The sequence below is a fragment of the Bos mutus genome, chromosome 13 (genome assembly GCF_027580195.1).
Source record: "Bos mutus isolate GX-2022 chromosome 13, NWIPB_WYAK_1.1, whole genome shotgun sequence".
Taxonomy (NCBI): domain Eukaryota; kingdom Metazoa; phylum Chordata; class Mammalia; order Artiodactyla; family Bovidae; genus Bos; species Bos mutus.
In genome coordinates this window covers 70170147-70193500 of record NC_091629.1, presented here as the reverse complement: position 1 = coordinate 70193500, position 23354 = coordinate 70170147, and the positions used below count along the sequence as shown (strand labels likewise).

The 23354-nt window shown below is 36.5% G+C and overlaps 1 protein-coding gene across 1 annotated transcript in view; it reads left to right on the top strand.

Moving 5' to 3' along the window:
* Nucleotides 1–23136, top strand: part of LOC138990490 (metabotropic glycine receptor-like) — a 218316-nt gene extending 195180 nt beyond the window's left edge. Inside the window, exons 4-5 of the mRNA XM_070382040.1 lie at nt 19085–19187; nt 23033–23136. Coding sequence (XP_070238141.1) covers nt 19085–19187; nt 23033–23136 — 207 coding nt within the window. The remainder of the gene's footprint in view (nt 1–19084; nt 19188–23032) is intronic.
* Nucleotides 23137–23354: the final 218 nt, after the last annotated feature.

Here is a 23354-nt window from a genome sequence, read left to right as displayed (position 1 = left end):
TCGGGTAGGCTCAGAGAGAGAGAGAGAGAGACTGAATCACACCCTCACGGCAATTTGAATTACTTTTATGGGTCAATTCTTTCAGTTTTCCTTTGGCCAATCATTTTGATTTGCCTGGTTCAAAGTCCATATTTGGTGTAATATCTCAGAATTCTCCCATTTGTGTACATGCATCTCTCAGCCAAGATGGATACTACCACAAAGACCTATTGGTAGTCTGGCTTTAAGTTAGCATCACTCTCATATGACTTCCAGGGAACCTTTCTGTACATATGTTTTAGGGGAGGTCTCCAGACTTCAAGAATGAGAAATACATGGTTTGGGCTAGGCCCAGCCTCCTCTGTTAATTGTCCTACTATTCTTGTTTTGGAGGTCTGTCCATAAGAAATGAAGCTCCTATCACTTCACTCTGGAAGGGCCTGTCTACCTCCTGCCTCAGATAAGAATGTAAGAGAATTCAATATATGCTCAAAGAAATAGATGAAAATATAAACCAGATGACATATACCACGCTAGAAAGAAATTTGGGCTAGTCGTTTCTAAGCTGATACTCTGCAGCTTCGTTCATATTTCTTCCTGTCCTGAGTATTACAATATTGCTGTGATAGAATCTATTACATCTTCAGTTAAACAGCCTTGTTAAAGTTCTGCAAGAGCAGTAATGACTACAACTATCTGCAACTTAGGGGAAATAGACTACTTAGGGGAAACCAAATCTACTGTTGATTACATCGTTCTTCAGGAAAATATATATTTTTTAATTTAACAGTTAATTTTTATAGTACTTAAATTTATTATTTAACACTTTCGTAGCGCTTGCTGTTTAAAAAGTGCTTTACTGTGATTAATTATTACCTATTCCTCACTTGTCTAAGGTAGATTCTGCCTAATTAGAGCTGTTGAATCTAGCATGAAACTGAAGCCAAGTTTTATGCTTGAAATCATTGAAGGTTTCCATTACTGATTTTTTAATAATAAAAGTTGGGCCCATAGCCTAAAAAATGAAGCAAAATTTAGAGCTTTGAATGCCTGCCTCCTTGGGCAGATTTATACTTGCTGTATCTTATTGTGAGATTGGAAGTGGATCTTCCCCTCACTACCAAATCACAGACTTTTCTTATGCAGGAAGGGTTGAAAGTATTAAAGTGGTGATTTACCAGTGTTGAGGCAATCTTTTCAAGTCTATGAGATAGATTTCAATTCAATAATGAAGTGGTCTCATTTGTGAAATCCTTGAATATCTTGCTTCAATTACCATGGTGACTTAGGCTCTGTCTAGGAAATGCGGTATATGTTTTCATGTAAATAGCTGTTTTATTCATCTTGCTATCCCCATCTTAAAATATATAGAGAATACTTAATTATTTTATTAAAAAGTGATAATAATGATCAGCTTTGCTTCCTATTCCTAAACCTAATCAGAAATGTTCTTATCTATGAAAAAAATGATTTAACTAGCATTTGTGACTGATCATTTATTTAATAGGTTCACAGAACTTATTTACTCTTACCAAATGTAATTCTTACCTTTTATCACTGAAACCCCAATACCAGTTTTGTGTTAATATATTGTTAGAAATTACCAATACATTTTCTTCTTGAAATTTAGCATTATTTATAGCAACTTGTAATAGAAAATGATGAATTATACATTTTTTTCTGGGATAAGAATCAGGAAATCCTTGTTATTTTTCAGATATTAAATTTTCCTCATTTTCCAATAAGAAAACAAAATGTTGACTACAGTTAAATTGAATTGCTTGAATGTATTAGGGAAATAACCAATCCATACTCATAAAATATTTTGGTCATGAATTATTTTCTACAATTTGCAAATCAGATTGAGGCTATACCAGTGTTCTATGCACATTTGGAATGTTTCCAATGTTTGGAATGTTCTATACCAACGTTCCAAACCATTTATCTAGTTTCTGTTTGTTTTTTTTTTTTAAAGAGTCTTTGGTAAATTCTTACCCTCCAAAGTGTATTTCTAAGGGACAGAGAACTGACCGCATATTTGTATCTGACCATCTTTTACTATTAGCTTTTTAAAAAATTGAGCCAAAATATGGTTTTAATCAAGAGAAAAAACCCCTTTGTGGTGAGTTGAAGGATTTGGGGACAAATCAAAGAAGAAAACATGATGTGATGTGACAGGAACACAGAATGACTTTTTAGGGTGAATCTTGAACAGTTGCTTGAGAGGGGAAGTTCCATGTGGCAGACATCTCAGAGTCTGGGACAGAGTCCTCTTTTTAAAAGGGAAAGAAATATTCCTAAGTATTTTATTCTTTCCGTTGCAATGGTGAATGGAATTGTTTCCTTAATTTCTCTTTCTGTTTTCTCATTATTAGTATATAGGAATGCAAGGGATTTCTGTGTGTTGATTTTATATCCTGCAACTTTACTATAATCATTGATTAGTTCTAGTAATTTTCTGGTGGAGTCTTTAGGGTTTTCTATGTAGAGGATCATGTCATCTGCAAATAGTGAGAGTTTTACTTCTTCTTTTCCAATTTGGATTCCTTTTATTTCTTTTTCTGCTCTGATTGCTGTGGCCAAAACTTCCAAAACTATGTTGAATAGTAATGGTGAAAGTGGGCACCCTTGTCTTGTTCCTGACTTTAGAGGAAATGCTTTCAATTTTTCACCATTGAGGATAATGTTTGCTGTCGGTTTGTCATATATAGCTTTTATTATGTTGAGGTATGTTTCTTCTATTCCTGCTTTCTGGAGAGTTTTTATCATAAATGGGTGTTGAATTTTGTCAAAGGCTTTCTCTGCATCTATTGAGATAATCATATGGTTTTTATTTTTCAACTTGTTAATGTGGTGTATTACATTGATTGATTTGCGGATATTGAAGAATCCTTGCATCCCTGGGATAAAGCCCACTTGGTCATGGTGTGTGATCTTTTTAATGTGTTGTTGGATTCTGATTGCTAGAATTTTGTTAAGAATTTTTGCATCTATGTTCATCAGTGATATTGGCCTGTAGTTTTCTTTTTTTGTGGGATCTTTGTCAGGTTTTGGTATTAGGGTGATGGTGGCCTCATATAATGAGTTTGGAAGTTTACCTTCCTCTGCAATTTTCTGGAAGAGTTTGAGCAGGATAGGTGTTAGCTCTTCTCTAAATTTTTGGTAGAATTCAGCTGTGAAGCCGTCTGGACCTGGGCTTTTGTTTGCTGAAAGATTTTTGATTACAGTTTCAATTTCCGTGCTTGTGATGGGTCTGTTAAGATTTTCTATTTCTTCCTGGTCCAGTTTTGGAAAGTTGTACTTTTCTAAGATTTTGTCCATTTCTTCCTCATTGTCCATTTTATTGGCATATAATTGTTGATAGTAGTCTCTTATGATCCTTTGTATTTCTGTGTTAGGAATATATCTACCTAAAGAAACTAAAGACCTATATATAGAAAACTATAAAACACTGGTGAAAGAAATCAAAGAGGACACTAATAGATGGAGAAATATACCATGTTCATGGATTGGAAGAATCAATATAGTGAAAATGAGTATACTACCCAAAGCAATTTATAGATTCAATGCAATCCCCATCAAGCTACCAACAGTATTCTTCACAGAGCTAGAACAAATAATTTCACAATTTGTATGGAAATATAAAAAACCTCGAATAGCCAAAGCTATCTTGAGAAAGAAGAATGGAACTGGAGGAATCAACCTACCTGACTTCAGGCTCTATTACAACGCCACAGTTATCAAGACAGTATGGTACTGGCACAAAGACAGAAATATTGATCAATGGAACAAAATAGAAAGCCCAGAGATAAATCCATGCACATATGGACACCTTATCTTTGACAAAGGAGGCAAGAATATACAATGGATTAAAGACAATCTCTTTAACAAGTGGTGCTGGGAAATCTGGTCAACCACTTGTAAAAGAATGAAACTAGACCACTTTCTAACACCATACACAAAAATAAACTCAAAATGGATTAAAGATCTCAACGTAAGACCAGAAACTATAAAACTCCTAGAGGAGAACATAAGCAAAACACTCTCCGACATACATCACAGCAGGATCCTCTATGACCCACCTCCCAGAATATTGGAAATAAAAGCAAAAATAAACAAATGGGACCTAATTAAACTTAAAAGCTTCTGCACATCAAAGGAAACTATTAGCAAGGTGAAAAGGCAGCCTTCAGAATGGGAGAAAATAATAGCAAATGAAGCAACTGACAAACAACTAATCTCAAAAATATACAAGCAACTCCTACAGCTCAATTCCAGAAAAATAAATGATCCAATCAAAAAATGGGCCAAAGAAATAAATAGACATTTCTCCAAAGACATACAGATGGCTAACAAACACATGAAAAGATGCTCAGCATCACTCATTATCAGAGAAATGCAAATCAAAACCACAATGAGGTACCATTTCACGCCAGTCAGAATGGCTGCGATCCAAAAGTATACAAATAATAAATGTTGGAGAGGGTGTGGAGAAAAGGGAACCCTCTTACACTGTTGGTGGGAATGCAAACTAGTTCAGCCATTATGGAGAACAGTGTGGAGATTCCTTAAAAAACTGGAAATAGAACTGCCTTATGATCCAGCAGTCCCACTGCTGGGCATACACACTAAGGAAACCAGAAGGGAAAGAGACACGTGTACCTCAATGTTCATCACAGCACTGTTTATAATAGCCAGGGCATGGAAGCAACCTAGAGGTCCATCAGCAGATGAATGGATAAGAAAGCTGTGGTACATATACACAATGGAGGACTACTCAGCCATTAAAAAGAATACATTTGAATCAGTTCTAATGAGGTGGATGAAAGTGGAACCTATTATACAGAGTGAAGTAAGCCAGAAAGAAAAACACCAATACAGTATACTAACGCATATATATGGAATTTAGAAAGATGGTAACAATAACCCTGTGTACGAGACAGAAATAGAGACACTGATGTATAGATCAGTCTTATGGACTCTGTGGGAGAGGGAGAGGGTGGGGAGATTTGGGAGAATGGCATTGAAACATGTATAATATCATGTATGAAACGAGTCGCCAGTCCAGGTTCGATGCACGATACTGGGTGCTTGGGGCTGGTGCACTGGGACGACCCAGAGGTAGGGTATGGGGAGGGAGGAGGGAGGAGGGTTCAGGATGGGGAGCACGGGTATACCTGTGGCGTATTCATTTCGATGTTTGGCAAACTAATACAATATTGTAAAGTTTACAAATAAAATTTAAAAATTTTTTAAAAAAATAAAAGGGAAAGAAGTCAAGAGAACTCCTGGGAGAGCAGGGAATTGGAGAGAGGGCTTATATGTCCAGGTAAGGTATAACTTCATTCTTTTGCGTGTCAGCATCCAGTTATCACCAAGCCATTTATTTTTTCCACCATTAAATTATATTGACAGCCTAATAAAAAATCAAAGAAAGAGAGAAAAAGAAAGTGAAGTCGCTCAGTCGTGTCAGACTGCGATCCCATGGATTGTAGCCCACCAGGCTCCTCTGTCCATGGAATTTTCCAGGCAAGAATACTGGAGTGGGTTGCCATTTCCTTCTCCAGGGGATCTTCCCACGTAGGGATTGAACCCGGGTCTCCCACATTGCGGGCAGATGTTTTACCTTCTGAGCTACCAGGGAAGCCCATATTAAAAAAAAAAAATCAGTTGACTGTAAACGTAATGCTTTATTTTTTGACTCTTTCAGTGCTATTCCATTGTTCTATTTGTCTGTCTACATCTTGTACCACAAGAAAGTACCACACTATCTTGATTACTTTAGCTTTGTAGTAAGTTTGAAATCAGGTAGTGTGAGTCTTCCAGCTTTGTTCTTTTTAAAAATTGTTTTTGCTATTCTGAGTCCCTTGCATTTCCCTGTGAATTTGGGGATTAGCTTGTCTAGTTTCTTCTCTTTTCTTTGTCTTGGTCTGTCTAGCTAATAATTTGTCAACTTTGTTGATCTTCCAAAAGAATGAACTTTTTAGTTTTAATTTTTAAAAATTAAAAACCATTTTGTTTTATGTATTTTTCAGTCTGATATTTATTTCATCCATTTTGTTTGTTTTTCATAGGATTTCCTCATTTCTAGTTTCTTAAGTTAGAAGTCTAGGTTAACTTAAAATCTTCATTTTTAACATGGGCATTTACAACTATAAATGTTCCTTTATTACACTGCTCTAGATATATCCACTTATTTTGGTGTGCTGTGTTTTCACTTTTATGCATCTAAAAGTATCTATCTGTCATACTTTCTTTGACTCATTAGTGAACTGCATTGTTATTTCCACATATTTGTGAATTTCCAAATTACCTTGTATTATTGATTTTTAAATTTCATTCCATTTTGGTCAAAGAACATGTTTTGTATAATATAAGTCCTTTTAAATTTATTGAGACTTGTTTTTGGTCTAACATACGGTTATGCTTGGAGAAGGCAATGGCACCCCACTCCAGTACTCTTGCCTGGAATATCCCATGGACGGAGGAGCCTGAAAGGCTGCAGTCCATGGGGTCGCTGAGGGTCGGATACGACTGAATGACTTCACTGTCACTTTTCACTTTCATGCATTGGAGTAGGAAATGGCAGCCCACTCCAGTGTTCTTGCCTGGAGAATCCCAGGGACAAGGGAGCCTGGTGGGCTGCTGTCTATGGGGTTGCACAGAGCCGGACACGACTGGAGTGACTTAGCAGCAGCAGCATGGTTATGCTGGACAATGTTCCATGTGTACTTGAAAAGAGTGTATATTCTGCTATTGTTGGATTGAATGTTTGCTGATAGATGTCTGTTAAATCTGGTTGATTTATAATGTTCAAGTCCTTTACTTTCCTGTTGATTTTCTACCTAGTTGTTCTATTCTTTACTGAAAGTAGGGTATTGAAGTGTCCTATTGTTGAAATTTCTATTTCTTCCTTCAATTTTGTCAGTTTTTTGTTTCATGTGTTTTAGGGATCTGTTTTTAGATGCATGCTGCTGCTACTCCTGAGTCACTCAGTCATGTCTGACTGTTCTATAGCCTGCCAGGTTCCTCTGTCCCTGGGGATTCTCCAGGCAGGAATACTGGAGTGGGTTGCCGTGCCCTCCTCCAGTCGGGATCGAACCTGCGTCTCTTAGATCTACTGCATTGGCAGGCAGGTTTGTTTTGTTTTACCCCTAGTGCCACCTGGGAAGCCCTTTTAGGTACATACATATTGACAATTGTTATGTCTTCTTGATGAATTGACCTGTTTATCCTTAAAGATTGTCCTTCTTTGTCTCTAGTATCAACTTTTGTTTTAAATTGTGTGGTATCTGATATTAGTACAGTCATACCAGTTCTCTTTCCTTGCTGATTTCGTGGTATACTTTTTTTCTGTGCTTTTGCTTGCAGTCTATTTGTGTTTGAATATAGAGTGTGCCTCTGGTATACCACAGATAGTGAGTCATGGGTTTTTTGTAGGGAGAGGACCATTCCTGTTTAGATCTCTTCAATTTTATTATAGTCTCTTTAAACTGAGGTTCTAAATGTTGAAATTAATAATCTATCTGTGAATGGTTGTTTATTGTAGATTACTTTATTGCCATTAATGCAAAGACTGTTTTAGTGTTTTGGGGGCAGTCATGTCATAATTTGGCAGTTTATGTGGCTGATTTTTGTGAATTCGATCACAGTACCCTGTATTTTTTTATTACATTTTATTTTGTTCCAGTTAACCTATTGTCCTTTCAGTTTCTGCTTTTATCAGCTTGTATGTTCAATGTCATACCAGTGACAATGATTGGGATAAGTGCTAACGTTTAGTGAGTATGACTGGGCATCCTGTTTACCTGATGTAAACTCCACTTGTCACTTGTTAGATGTGTGACCTGAGAGAGGTTGCTTAGTCTCTTCATCTATAAAATTGGGATGATGATAATCAATCATATCTAGCTCACTGAGTTGCTATGAGGATTAAATGTATTAAAGTGTTTTAAAAACATTGACTAGCATATAGTAAATACTATACAAGCACTTGTAAAATAAAATTATCAACTCTATGACATAAGAAGTATTGTTACTCTCATAGGTGAGGAAGATAGGATTTCATGAGATTGAGTAATTTGCCATCTTCCATTGCAAGTTTCCATTGCTATTAAGCAGTTAATCTGGAACTTGAACTAAAGTGTGTCACACTCCAAAGTCCATGTTCTTGACCACTTACTCTTAAATATCATCCTCTCAATGCTTCAGTGAAGCTATCATTAAACACATTAAGGAGCATCAAGAGCAGATGCCTTGGAATTCACTGCCACAAATTTCCCTCTATTAATTAGAGCCCTTTTATGATTATTCAATAATGTTTTCAAATCTTTTATCCATTTCTCCATGAGAATAAGAAACTTTAAGAAAAAGTCATGAGAAATGCTTTGATGAAGTCTGTGTATATGCCTCATATGTACATATATTTTATTGGCATTGCAGACATCCTCAAAAAGGAAATGAGTGTATTTAAAACTTTTAAGCTTAGTGCAAATGCTTATTCAGTTCAGTTCAGTTCAGTTCAGTCACTTTCTTGAATATGTTTCTTTTCTGAACTTTTATGTATGTTTTCTTGGAAAAATTTTTCTTCTGTTTTAAAAAAATCTGTTTTCCTAAAGTCTAGGATGCATGTCAGTTTTAGATGACATTCCTACTCATAGGTATCAGGAATGCTGAAATTACATAGCTACTTTATATTTTCATCCCAATTTTTTGTTGGTCAGATTAGAGTCTCAGGTAAGGCAAAGCATACTAAAGTTCTATGACTAGAAAGAGTGTGTGCAGGTTTTTTAATGTTATGGCATAGAGATTATTTAGAGGGGGTTGTTTTGATGATAAAGTTTATAACCAGTATTTTTACTATTTATTTAAAAATGTACATTCCTAAAATACTTGGAAACATTTTTGATGTTAAATATTTACTTAAAATGTGTCCAATTTTTAAAAAACTTTTTTGTGGTTCAGTGATGAACTAAGGACATTTATGCATCTTGAATTTTTTTTCTAGAATTAGATACATTGTTTAAAATATTTTGCATGTTTTTCAGCTGAGAATGATAGCAATTATACCAATTAAAATGATTTTCTTTGTGAATGATAAATAATATTTTATTTTTCTCCATAATAAAAGAAAAGCTCAGTGCCATTTGAGAATATAACATTTAGTTTTGATTTAGCGTTTAATAGGCGGCATAGTTCCTGGCTTTTGGTTTAGCCCTGTGCCCTTTATTCTTTAGCTGATTTGCTAATTACTATTGAAAAACCCTCTAAAATTTCACTGGGGAAATGCAGATGTACATTCAGATTCTAAATACTTGAGAGGCAGCCAAGAACTGAGTGCATGCAAACACATTCTGAGTTTTACATAATTTTTTATATAATTACTTTTAATATCCAGAAACTTCCTCCTTCAATATCAGTACATAGATCCTTTCTCTATCAGCAAAAATGGAATGGATAAAATGTTATGATTCTTTCAAATAAATCAGAATAATGAAATACAGAATTTATATGATAGGTGAATGAGAAGGGGACATAAAAGATGGAGGGGAATATAGGATAATATTAATTGTATAATTTTTATTGAAATGAAAAACATTGCATAGAGGTACAGAATCATAAGTATACAGCACAACAAATCATCACAAAGGGAACACACCTGTATAAGTACCTGTATAAGTACCACTCAAGTCAAGAAAATAAGAATCACCAGACTCCAGAAGGTCTTCGCATGCCCCAACGCATCACCTTCTCCCAACTATTCCCCTAAACTAACACATACCCTGATTTCTAACACTTCATATTTCACTTTCTTATTGTAAACATTATATAAGTAGAATAATGCAGCACACATGACTTATTTTTTCAATATTGTTTGAGAGATTGAGAAATTCATCCATGTTGTTGTATATATGGTGGTTCAGTCACTAAGCTGTGTCCCACTTGTGTGACCCCATGGACTGTAAGCCTGCCAGGCTGCTCTGTCCATGGGATTCTCCAGGCAAGAATACTGGAGTGGGTTGCCATTTCCTTCTCCAGTTGTTGTATATAGCATTGGTTTATTTTATTTGGTTTATTTATTTATTATTTATTTATTTGTTTATTTATTGGTACAGGATTCTGTTGTATGAGCTTCCCTGGTGGCTCAGATGGTAAAGAATTCACCTGCAATGCGGGGGACCTGGGTTCTATCCCTGGTTTGGGAAGATCCCCTGGAGAACAGAATGGCTACCCATGCCAATAGAATTGCCTGGAGAATAATATTAGATAAATACAGTTTATTTCCCCTTTCTACTTTAGATAAACATTTGGCTTCTTAACAGTTTGGGATTAGTGCAAACAGTTCAGCTGTTTTTGCTTGTCTATTAGAGCATGTTTGCATATCTTTCAATTGAGTATACACCTAGGATTGAAATGTCTAGATAACAGGATATAATATGTTCAAGTTTAGTAGGTAGTGCCAAGTTCATTTACAAAGAGATGTATTAATTTGTGTGTCTGTCAGCACTATGTAAGGATTCTACTCATTCCATATCCTCACTAACACTAAAATTGTCAGTTGTTAAAATTTTAGCCATCTTGATAGGTATGTATTTATTATCTTAAATTTGCTTTTCTCTGGTAACTAATAAAGTTGGAAACTTTCCTTATATTTATTAACTACTGTGACATTCTTTTCATACCTTTGCTCAGTTTTAAACTGGAATGCTTATCGTTTTATTATTGAGGTATAAAAGTATTTTTATATTTGGTATTTGAACTCTTATTATTTCTATTAATAATTGTCTGAACATTCTTTGGCATTGCCTTTCTTTCATATTGAAATGAAAACTGACCTTTTCCAGTCCTATGGCCATTGCTGAGTTTCCCAAATTTGCTGGCATACTGAGGGCAGCACTTTAACATCATCTTTTAAGATTTGAAATAGCTCAGCTGGAATTCCATCATCTCCACTAGCTTTGTCCGTAGTAATGCTTCCTAAGGCCCACTTGACTTCACTCTGCAGGATGTCCAGCTCTAGGTGACTGATCACACCATCGTGGTTATCCAGTTCATTAAGACCTTTTGTGTACAATTCTGCTGTGTATTCTTGTCACCTCTTCTTAATCTCTTCTACTTCTGTTAGGTCTATACTGTTTCTGTCCTTTATTGTGCTCATCTTTGCATGATATATTCCCTTGGTATCTCTAATTTTCTTGAAGAGATCTCTAGTCTTTCCCATTCTATTGTTTTCCTCTATTTTTTTGCATTGTTCACTTAAGAAGGCTTTTTTACCTCTCTTTCCTATTCTTTGGAACTCTGCATTCAGATGGGTATATCTTTCATTTTATCCTTTGTCTTTTACTTCTCTTCTTTCCTCAGCTATTTGTAAGGTCTCCTCAGACAACCATTTTGCCTTGTTGCAATTCTTTTTCTTGGGGTTGGTTTTGATCACCACCTTCTGTACAACGTTACAAACCTCTGTCCATAGCACCAGAGAGCAACTTTGAGTTTGCTTTTCTGCTTGTGGATTGTATGTTCTCTGTGAACTAGACCATGATTTTGTTCCTCTTTGTTGTTGTAGCAAAGTGTATACAATGGGGCTCAGTAAGCAAGAGGTAAATAAAGTCAACAATGAGAAGAAAGTTGCCACTGCTTATGATCTGTGACCACAGGAAGCACCTAGTGTCAAAAGTAGTAGTGAGTTTGTGGTTTAGTGAAGCTTATATTTATCAAGCCTTTGGGCCTTTTTTCTATAAAAAGATCTTTAAAAAATTGGCTTACTTACTCAGTGAGATAAAATCCTAACATTTTTCTGAGACAGTTTCAACCCCCACAACCCCCACCAAAGCATCTTGCCATGTGTCAGTGTGAAGTCTGTAGACTTTTAAGGTGTCTGCTCCAGACGCTGCATTGGAAACCTTTAGCGCCGTGTTCTGAGAGTGGGCTCCACTGACTATAACAAGAATGTTTCAAAAATTAGTAATAGAAAATAGTTTATTTTAAAATTTTAACTGTATCATAAAAGAAAACATCCCTCCGCCGCTCACCCCAACCCCCCCCCTCCAGTCCATCAAGCTTTTTAAACCAGGTTCTCTGGCAGCTAATGAATAATAGAGACACAGTGTAGTTCTTTTCCTCCCTGGTGGAATACTGCATTATTTGTTATTCATGAGTTCTTGATTTCCTGGAAGATTGTTTGATGAAATAGGTGGGTGATGTACTCTGTCATCGCCTGGAGGCCTTTTAGATTTCCCCTGTTTGAGTGTTTTCCTTTTGTTTTAATAAACTGCTGATAGTTGTAGAGAAGAATCACTGGATGTTAGGATAATTAGCGTGTTTTAATACCAAATCCCCTCAATCCCACTCACAAATGACCAGATTCAACATTTTACAGTATTTCTTCACAAGTTTCATAGAAGGAGTGAAATACAAATAAATGTTGCTGGCTTTTTGAAATAATCTAGAAAACCCAGGTGGCGCTAGTGGTAAAGAACCCACCTGCCAATGAAGGAGACATAAGAGATTCAGGTTCTATCCCTGGGTTGGGAAGATCCCCTGGAGGAGGGCATGGCAACCCACTCTGGTATTCTTGCCTGGAGAATCACCACGGACAGAGGAGCCTGGGGGACTATAGTCCACAGGGTCGCACAGAGTCAGACACCACTGAAGCAACTTAGCACACATACATAGAAAACCCAGTTACTATATCACCTTGCCAGGGTCAAACCTTTCATCTTTATGCTTCTCTGGTCTTGCCCTCTATTTTTTCATTAAGACTCAGGTGGGGCTAGTGGTAAAGAATCTGCCTGCCAGTCCAAGAGATATAGGTTTGATCCCTGGGTTGGAAAGAGCCACTGAAGTAGGAAATGCAACCCACTCCAGTATTCTTGCCTCGAAAATCCTATGCACATGGAGCATGGAAGGCTACAATCCATCGGGCTGCAGAGAGTTGGACATAACTGAGTACAGTGAATTCATTATAGCAGGAACCCTTTTTGGAATTAGATGTCTTCTGTCAAAGCAGAGTAGAACCATGTTTTTATCACTAAAGAGGAAGAAGTGACAATCTGGACTTCTGTGAACTCCCTGGCTTCCATTGCTTGGCTTGCTGGGTTTAGTTTGGGACTAAGCACCTGTGAACTGATCTGATGATTCTCCTTAGACCCAGACCTATTTTCAGGAATTCAAGTAGAGAAGAGTTACTCTACTTATATGCCCTGAGGTGAAGATTTGTTTTCTAAGATCTGAGCTTTGGGGACTCTGCTTTGGGAAGGGAAAGGCTTATTTTTTTTTTTGTTTGTAACAGGTGTAGGAATTAACCACATTTCTTAAGATACATTTAGTATATGCATTTAAAAATTAATAATTTTCACAGACTTGAAACTTAATGATTCAGCAAACTGATCCATTTTGAATATTGCTTGAAACCAAGAAGAATGGAAAAATAAAGTTCTTGAAGTAAATTCCAAAGTGACTGGACAGTAGCCTCCGTTCCTGTTCATGGGAGAGTAGTTATTATTCTCTTTGGAGCCAGGCTCCTGGGGTTGAATCCTGACTGTGGCAGGTAAAGCTTTGGGCATTACCTTAGCAGTTGTTGCCTTAATTTTCTCATCGTTAAAATGGAGATAATGATGTAAGGTTTAATGTGTTAATACTTACACATTGCTTAGAACAGGACCTGGAGTAAATATAAAGTATTTACTATTATTTACTCTCACTTTGTTATGTGTTATCTCCTGTACTCTTGGCATGCTATGTTTGATGACCTAGTTTCCAGGTATACAGGCAATTAAAACATAATATAGGAGGGAAAAGACACTTCCAGAAGTATCTCTATATTTTACAATTAAAATATAACAAAATTAAGAAAGAAAAAGGAAATATAAAAACTAAGCAAAAGAGCTCAAATAATACAGCAGTCTGGGCTATTTAGTATATGAGAAAATAGCCATAAACCTTTAATAGCTCCAGAGGGCATTCATGTATTTCAGCATAGTTCAGTACCTATTGTTCAAAGTAATGATTCTGACTCGTGAAGGAAATGTTAAATTCTGTTCATGACGTTCAGTTCAGAGAAGCCAGAAAGTGTTTCACATTTTAGGAAGATTCTAAAACAAAGTAAAACAAATTAAAAGGTATTTAAAGATTTCTAGAGGATTTTGAATTATATAAATCTTATTGTATTTGCATTTTTGCCTCCTTTCAGTCCAAATTAATCTTCAGAATGATATGTAAATGTGATCCTTAGGCATAAGCATTGTTTGCATTAAATGCCAAACAATACTTCCCCTGTACATATCTAATTTTAGCCTTCATTTTAGCCATTTCCCTGCTCGTTGGTACCTCCATACAAAATCTTCATGACTGTCAAGCTGGCCAGGTTTTGCTCTGCAATTATGTTTAACCAGGTGTTTAGGTGAATTATATTGTTTGGTCGCTAAGTTGTATCCAGCTCTTTTGAAACACTGTGGACTGAAGCCTGCAAGGCTTCTCTGTCCATGAGATTCTCCGGGCAAGAATACTGGAGTGGGTTGCCATTTCTTTCTCCATAGATGGATTACATGTCATGGCAATTATGTGTTGTAGTATGCCCTGCAGTCTTTACATAATTTTTGTTGAGGGAGAAAAGACTGTTTTGCTCTAAACTCTTAAAAACTTTTTTTTAAATTGTGGTAAAAATACATAGGGGCTTCCCTGGTAGCTCAGCTGGTAAAGAATCTGCCTGTAGTGCAGGAGACCCCAGTTTGATTCCTGGATCTGGCAGATCTCCTAGAGAAGGGATGGGCTACCCACTCCAGTATTCCTGGGCTTCCCTGGAGGCCCAGATGGTAAAGAATCCACTGCAATGCCCATTAAACAGCTTCTCATTTTTATTTTCCTGTAGTCCCTGGAAACCACTATCCCACTTTATTTTTCTGTTAATTTAATTACTTTAGATACCACATAGGAGCATACAGTATTTGTGTTTTCTGTGACTGGCTTGTTTCAGTGAGAATAAAGTACTCAGGTTTCATTCATGTTTTCGCATGTGACAGGATTTTCTTTATTTTAAAGACTAAATAGTAATTCCATTGCCTGTATATCCACACTTTATTTACTTAGCAGTTAATGAGCATTTGAGTTGCTTCTACCTCTTGACAGCTGTGAATAATGCTCCAGTGAACACGGGTGTTTGAATAGACTCTGCTTTCAGTCTTTTAGATATATACCCAGAAGTGGGATTATTGAGTCATATGGCAATTTTTTTTTTTTTTGGTTATTGAGTTCTCTATATCAATCCCTCATTGGATATATGATTTATAGATATCATCTCCCAGTTAGTAGGTTGCCTTTTAATTTTGATGACGGTTTCCTATTCTGTACAGAAACATTTTAATTTGATGTAGATTCATTTGTTTATTTTTACTTTTGTTTTCCTTGCTTTTGGAGTCAGATCCACAAAAATGTTATAGATTTCCAGGAGATTGCCACGTGTGTTTTGTTTTAGGAGTTTCTGATTTCAGATATTACATTCAATTCTTTAAACCACTGTAAGTGGTATAGGATAGTGGTCTAGTTTCATTCTTTTGTGTGGTAGCAGTCTAGCTTTCCTGACACCATTTATTGAAGAGACTATCCTTTACTCATTGTATCTTCTGATTTCTTTGTCATAAATTAGTTGACCAAAATATGTGTGGGTTTATGTCTGTGCTTTCTACTGTTTCATTGATTTTTGTATCTGTTTTTATGTCAATACCATACTATTTTGACTACTATAATTTTGTGATATAGTATCATGTTATCTGCAGATAGTTTTATAATTTCCCTTACAATTTTGATGCATTTTATTTATTTTTCTCAGCTAATTGCTGTGGCTGGAAATTCCAATACTATGTTGATTAAAATGGGGAGAGTGGGTATCCTGCCTTGTTCATGATCTGAAAGGAAAAGTTTTTCCTATTCACCACTGAGTGTGATATTAGCTGTGTATTTATTGTTTGTCATATGTGACCTTTATTATGTTGAGGTATATTCCTTCTACACCTATTTTGTTGAGTCTTTTTTTTATCATAAGTGGATTTTGAAATTTGTCAAATGCATTTTCTGCATTTATTGAGGTGATCATATGATTTTATTTTTTTTTTTTAATGTGAATCCTGCTGATTGATTTGCAGATGTTGAATCACTCTTGCACTTGTGGAATCAATTCCACTGATCATGGAATTGTCCTATACTTTTGCTTGTAGGGAGGTTTTTGATTACTGATTAAGTGTCCTTGCTGGTTGTCAGTCTGTGCCACCATCTTAGACCCCCTTTCCGTTGGATATCATTTCCTTTTTTTTCTGTCTTTTTCCATTTCTTTCAGCAGTATTTTTCAGTTTATAAATTTTTTACCTCCTTGGTTATTTAAAGTGCATTTAAAGTACACTAAATATATTTGGTTATTTTGTTGTTCAGTTGCTCAGTTGTTTCTCACTCTTTGTGACCCCATGGACTATAGCACGCCAGGCTTCCCTGTCTTTCACCAGCTCCTGGAGTTTGCTCAAACTCAGGTCCACTGAGTTGATGATGCCATCCAATCATCTTGTCCTCTGTTGCCCGCTTCTCCTCCTGCCCTCAGTCTTTCCCAGCATCAGGGTCTTTTCCAATGAGTTGGCTCTTCGTGTCAGGTGGCCAAAGTATTGGAGCTTCAGCTTCAGCATCAGTCCTTTCAATGAATATTCAAGATTGATTTCCTTTAGGATTGACGGGTTTGACCTCCTTGCAGTCCAGGGGACTCTCAAAAGTCTTCTCCAAAACCACAGTTCAAAAGCATCAATTTTTCAGCACTCAGCCTTCTTTATGGTCCAACTCTCACATCCATACATGAATACTGGAAAAACCATAGCTTTGACTATACAGACCTTTGTTGGCAAAGAATATATATATATATATATTTTACACACTACTATATTCTTGGTATCTAAGGCTTTGTTTACCTGATATATCTTGGCTGGATGAATGTTTAGTAAACGTAACTCACAAATTCCATGTTAGTTACACACCTAGTTTCACAATCTACTTAGCTAAATAATGACACCTCACTGAATTGGTTTTCTTGGTGTCCTTTGCTTTTTCCTTTCTGCCTAACACTGTAGCCTTGGAATGTCCTGAGTCTCATTACTTTGAATCTATTTCCTTCACTGCCCATAGGCACTCCCTTACTGATCTAGCTTTATTGGACCTCATGGCTTTGTCTATCGTCTTTATGCAAATGATCATAAATTATACAGCCCAGACATCTCTCTTAAACTCCATACTACTTCAGACTGCTTATTTGATATAGAGAATTCTATTTCAAGTAGACATTTCACACTTGACATTTGCAAAAGTGAGCTTTGTGCTCTCTTCTCCATATTGATTCTACCTGTAGCCTTTCCTAGCTCCTTGATGACAGCTCCATTCTTAAGGTTGCTCAAGACAAAAACTTCGGAGTCATTCATTATTCTCTTCCTCTTTCCCCATATTTCAGCTATTAAAACATCTTGGTAGTTGTGCCTTCTTAAAACTGTACCTGAATTTGACTCAATGATTGTTCTTACAAGTTAAAAAAATAAGACTCAGAGAAATTAAGAGAACAGCTCCAAATTCACGTAACTAGTAAGTCAGAATTCAAATATATATTTTCTGGCTGACCACAAATAATAGATTCTCTTCTTCTACTGTGCTTCTCCTAAGTAAATGTTACAATAAAACTCAAAACTAGGGTCTGATCTGCTCTATCACTGGATCTTTATAAGTAAGATGTGTTATTTCACTTAGGTCCTGGAGGAATTCTCTAAACACAGGATAGTACTTTCATAAATACTTGCCAATGCAGTTGAATTGACTGGTGCTTACCTGTCCTTGTATTTTGCTCTGGGTTAAGAACTGTGTTTTCAGTTATAAGCTATAATTGGATCTAAGTGTGTGTTGGGTGAAAAAGAAAGGGTAATAATGAAATAGAACAGTCAAGTTATTTTAGAAGGCTGTTTTCCCAAAGATTTTGCTTGCTATAACCTGTGAATTTAGAGCATATATTAGCTCTTGCCACCTTACTGACTGTTCGTTAAGAGTTTTCAAGATATGCAATATTGATTTTGTTACTAATTTTTAGAGCTTAGACCGAGGGATTATTATTTTGATAATTTGAAATTTTATCTCAAGGGTCTCTGTATTAGAGGGACACTTTATTATTTTAAAATTTACTAAATTCTGAGCTCCTCTAATAGATTATAATTGGCAGAAAGGCAAAGGGTTAGGATATAGGTGGAGAGATAGCAGAGAAGAAATTTCAGTGTTGATAAAATTCTAGAAATGCCTGTTTTACTGGTAAATTGTATTTTAATAGAAGCTATTCCCTCCTTATGTACTTGAATGTAGCATAAGTGAAATGTATTAAACTGAATTTTGGTAGGGTTCAGTGATATCTTTGGAAGAAGCCAATATTAAGCTTTTGGGAGACATCCATTATGTCCCTTGGTGTGACATATTTGGAAAGCCAATCATTGTTTTTTGTCACATGTAGTACATGTTGAACATTTGTCTGTGAAATAGATTTTAGGTAAAGAGTGCTTCAGATTATTATCTTTTTTTCCTCTTCTAAATTGCACTTTAAAGTTTATTGTTTTGTTAGTCCATCAATTTGTATTTTTTTTCCCAAGGAAAAAGTTTGATGAATATTTAATTCATAAAGGCAGCTTCCACATCTTAAATTCTGTATATCTGTCTGTCCATCTACCTACCTTTGCGTTGGTGGAAATATATGGCATGGAATCGCTTAAAAATATTCTTACAGGCTTAGGAAATATCTCTTACAGCAATAAGATGATATGTGAGGTATTAAAAAAAACTATGTGTATAATTACTTCCTCTGGCAACTGAATGAGTTAAAGATATATGGCAACTGCAGCTGTAATGGCATATATTTAGAAAGAAAACTCAGTTTGCTACTTCTAAAAAAATGCCTGTTGGCAAACAAACCTAAAATAAAAGTTCAAAAGTGAGATTTTATTTCAGGAAAATGTGATCATTCTGTTACCATTTGCAATGATGGATATCTGTGGGTCTTTATACAGTTAAATAACCTATGATCAACGGTACTGCTGTCTTTTCTTCTTCATAGTGTATGCCGATTAAAGGCCTAGGATTCGTGCTTGGAGCTTATCAGTGTATTTGCAAAGCAGGATTCTATCATCCTCGAGACTTCTCATTCAACAACTTTCAGAGTAAGTGCCCTTTGGTCCTGTTCGTATATGTACATACACATAATATCTGTCATAATTAATTTTTCAGATTTTCTTTTAACCTTGTTGAAGTTAGATGATTAAATCCCTACTTGTTTGGCCTTCTTTCATCACTTAAGGAGTTTTTGCTTTAGTTTGTCATCTCTAATCCTCTGGCATATCACCAAAAATGTGTTTGTTTTAGGTATATTTTCATTTTCAATACATTTTAAATGCCTGAAAATACTGTTGCTGCTTGGTGAGACCAGTTAGAATTCAGTTATTGTGAGCTGTTGCTGCAGAAAGTTCCTAAAACTAATTTTGCTAGTTTGCTTAATTTATTTATATATCAATTTGTTTATATGTTAGGTCTCTGTGCTACATGAAGAATTACCATAGAATTAATAACTTATGGCAACACAATCTTATTATCACACAGTTTTAATTGGGTAGCTTTTCATTCAGGGATTAAGTGGTTCCTCTGCCCAGGGAATCACTGAGCCAAAATCAAGGTGTCACCTGTAATGTGATCTGATCTGAGGCTCAGAGACTTCTTCCAGGTTCATTCAGTTCACTGGCAGAATTCGGTTCCTAGCACCTGTGTGTATGAGGTCCCTATTTCATTGCTAAATGCCAGTCTGGGCTTGTTCTCAGCTTCTAGAAGCCTCCTCAAGGTCAAGTCATGTGGCCCTTACTTTTCAAAACTACCAAGAAAACCTCCCCAGTTCCTAGTCCTGTTCATATGGAGTCTGTATGAACAGTGTAATCATTTTATAAGTCCTGGGAGTGTTATCCTGTCTCTCTACCATGTAATGTAAACCAAATCAAAGGAAAGACTATCCCATCATATTTACAGGTCCACCCGCATTCAAGGGGAGGTGATGATACAGGGCATATACAGGCAGACCTCATTTTATTGTGCTTTTCTGTATCACACATCTAGGATACTGAGCTTATTTTTTTTTAAACCAATTAAGATTTGTGGCAACCCTATGCTGTCAGATAATGGTTAGCACTTTTTAAGCAATAAAGCATTTTTTAATTAAAGGGTGTACTTTTAGGCATAATGCTACTGTACACTTAATAGACTGAAAAATGGTCTAAACATGACTTTTATATGTACTGGGAAACCAAAAAAATTGGTGCGACCCACTTTGTTGTGATTTTACTGTGTTGAAGTGGTCTAGAACCAAACTCATAATATCTTTGAGGTATGCAGGTACTTTAGAATCAAAATTTGCTTACCTGGTTGTTTTCATCTTACTCTAGAAGATGTCAAAGTTGCTATTTGAATATTGATTTTTTTTTACATCGGCATATAGCCATCTATTGGGTATAATAATTAACAAAGAATGTATGTATGGAACAATGAGGTGGTATTATGGGAAGTTAGGGTTTGGAGCTATAGAACCAAGGTACAGGAATAGTTTAGATAGTCATCCATAAATCTTTGTCAGCCTCATTATTGGTCTGAATAGGAATCTGTATCTCTACTGGGCATAGTTCAAAGGATACATGAGATTCAAACCTGAGTGTCTTCCTCTCTGAAACTTGGCAGACGTTTATAGATTTTTTTTTTTTCTCGGTTTTTCTCTTGGAAAGTATTGTTCTTCATCTTGAGACAGCTTCCACTAAACTTCTAGGTTCTGGAAGTGAGTAACATTTTGCTCTCTCCTAAGTCATAGGATTCACAGGGTTCAGCCTGTGTTCTGAGTAATGGTTGTTGTAGGCATAATTCTAAGATGGCCTCCAAAATTCTGTTCCCACACATGTTGTACAATCCCCTCCCCTTAAGTGTGGGTGGCACCTGCGAATATAAAATGGACTCACCTCCTTGCCAGACATTGTTATATAGTAAAAGTCATGGTACAGTTGCTGAAGTGTCTGCCGCTGCTAAGTCGCTGCAGTCGTGTCCAACTCTGTGCGACCCCATAGACAGCAGCCCATCAGGCTCCACCGTCCCTGGGATTCTCCAGGCAAAACACTGGAGTGGGTTGCCATTTCCTTCTCCAATGCATGAAAGTGAAAAGTGAAAAGTGAAAGTGAAGTTTCTCAGTTGTGTCCGACTCTTAGCGACCCCATGGAATGCAGCCCACCAGGCTCCTCCACCCATGGAATTTTCCAGGCAAGAGTACTGGAGTGGGGTGCCATTGCCTTCTCCGACTCAAGTGTCTACATTGCATTAAATAAGACTCCTTCCCATAGGAGCAGACTAGAGAGAGATTCTAGTGCCAGCTTTGAAGAAGTAAACTGGCTTGTGAGAGGACCATGTGGCTAGCACCCTAGGGTGACTGCTAAGAGCTCAGGCAGCCAGCAAGACTACAAGGACCTCAGTTCTATAAATGCAAGGATCTGTAAATTCTTCCAACAGCCTGGATACTTTTGAAAAGAGGACCTGGAGCTCCACATGAGAATATAGCCGGGCGCAAACCTTGTTTTCAGTGTAGTGAGACCCCAAGCAGAGAGCCCAGCTTCACTGGGTCAGACTTCTGATCAACAGAAACTGGTAAGTGATTGAATAGGTGTTCTCAGCTGTAGATTTCCAGTAAGTCATTACACAACAATAGAAAACTAATACAATAACAGTGATGATAATGTATTTTCATCATGGATGTGCTTTTCCTTGTGTGTGTGTGTGTGTGTGCGCGTGTGCGTGTGTGTGCGTGCACAAGACCATGGCAATAGCCCAGATACTTTGGCATTCTTCACATTTATGGTCCAGACAGAACATATGATTCAACACTGAAGGATTAAGGGAATAGGTTTTAGCTTATGTTCTGTGAAGGTATTTTGTATCTGGTTTACCCACATTTGTTCTCAGCTCCCACTATGTAACTGAAATAAAACATCTAAATATTGTAGAACTAGAGAATGACTGTGCCATTTGCTTATAACACCACCAGGAGAAACTAGTTAACCTTTAACAACTTATCTTTATTTAATTTGCACACTCCTACTTTCTTCCTTATTTTAAAAGCCAGTGTTTTTCACTGACCTACTCTAAGAGGAGGCTGCTTCTCTTCACAAGCCTAAATAACTCCAATGTTGTACACACAACAGCCAGGAAAAGAGGCCACAGTTTTCAGAAAGATGAGCTATATTTGGGTATAGCTGTGATTCAGCTTTGACCTCAGCACATATTTAACTAGAACTGGCCTGCCTCAATGACAGAACAGAAAGATATCTACAAGTTATAATTTGAGGTCAGTAAAGTGCTCTTTGACCAAAAATATCTTTCCTGATGGCCTTGCCATCAAGTTGCATGAAAATCTAACATTATTAATCCCTTGGCCCAAGGAATACAAGTTATAACTCGCTAAGGTATCTACCAAGGACTATCCAAACTTTTAAAAAATATTTTTGGTTTTTTATCATAATTTTACTACATTTCTTCATTTTAATATGTTAAGTTTTTAATTGTAATATCCAAGCAGTTCATATGGTCAGCTTTCATATAGTCTTAAGGAGGTTACAATGAAGTAAGGAATGACCAGATGAATCCCTTGGACCAAAGGTAAAGAAGATATTGAAAACCCCCAAAATGAGATAATGTATGTAAAACAGCTAGCACAGTACATGACAAAGTGTTCTTAATAAGTACTTGGCATATAGTAAGCGTGCATGCTCAGTTGTTCAGTCTTGTCTGACTTTTTGCAACCCCATGGACTGTAGTCCACCAGGCTCCTCTGTCCATGGACTTTTAGATGTTCATCAGATCAAGCAAACAAACAAATATACACATATATATAAACACACATCAGTGGTCCATGTAAATAGAGAATCCTAAAGTATCCTTGGCATTTAGTACTTTGTCTCTTTATATTTGGTTAACCAATTTTTAAATCTAGAATTCTTGGAAAGTGAATTCTACATAGATCAGAAGGAAGATGGCACAGCAAAAATCTGTAACAACCAGTGCTCCATTGAGAAGGGCAGTAGGAAGGAGATATAGAAATTAAGGTAACAGGAGGAAATCAGTTGCTTGATAGGGGAAATGGGATGTAGGAAACAGAGATGCCCCTGAAAGATAAAATTTATTTAATTTATAGCTGTGAAGCTAGGCAAAAGATCTGAAATTCCCACCTATAGTCTTGTACCCCATTTAGAGAGAGGAACTAAGATGGGGTTTTGATCTGTTAGAGAAAATGTCAGTGCGGCTGTTAAAAATCC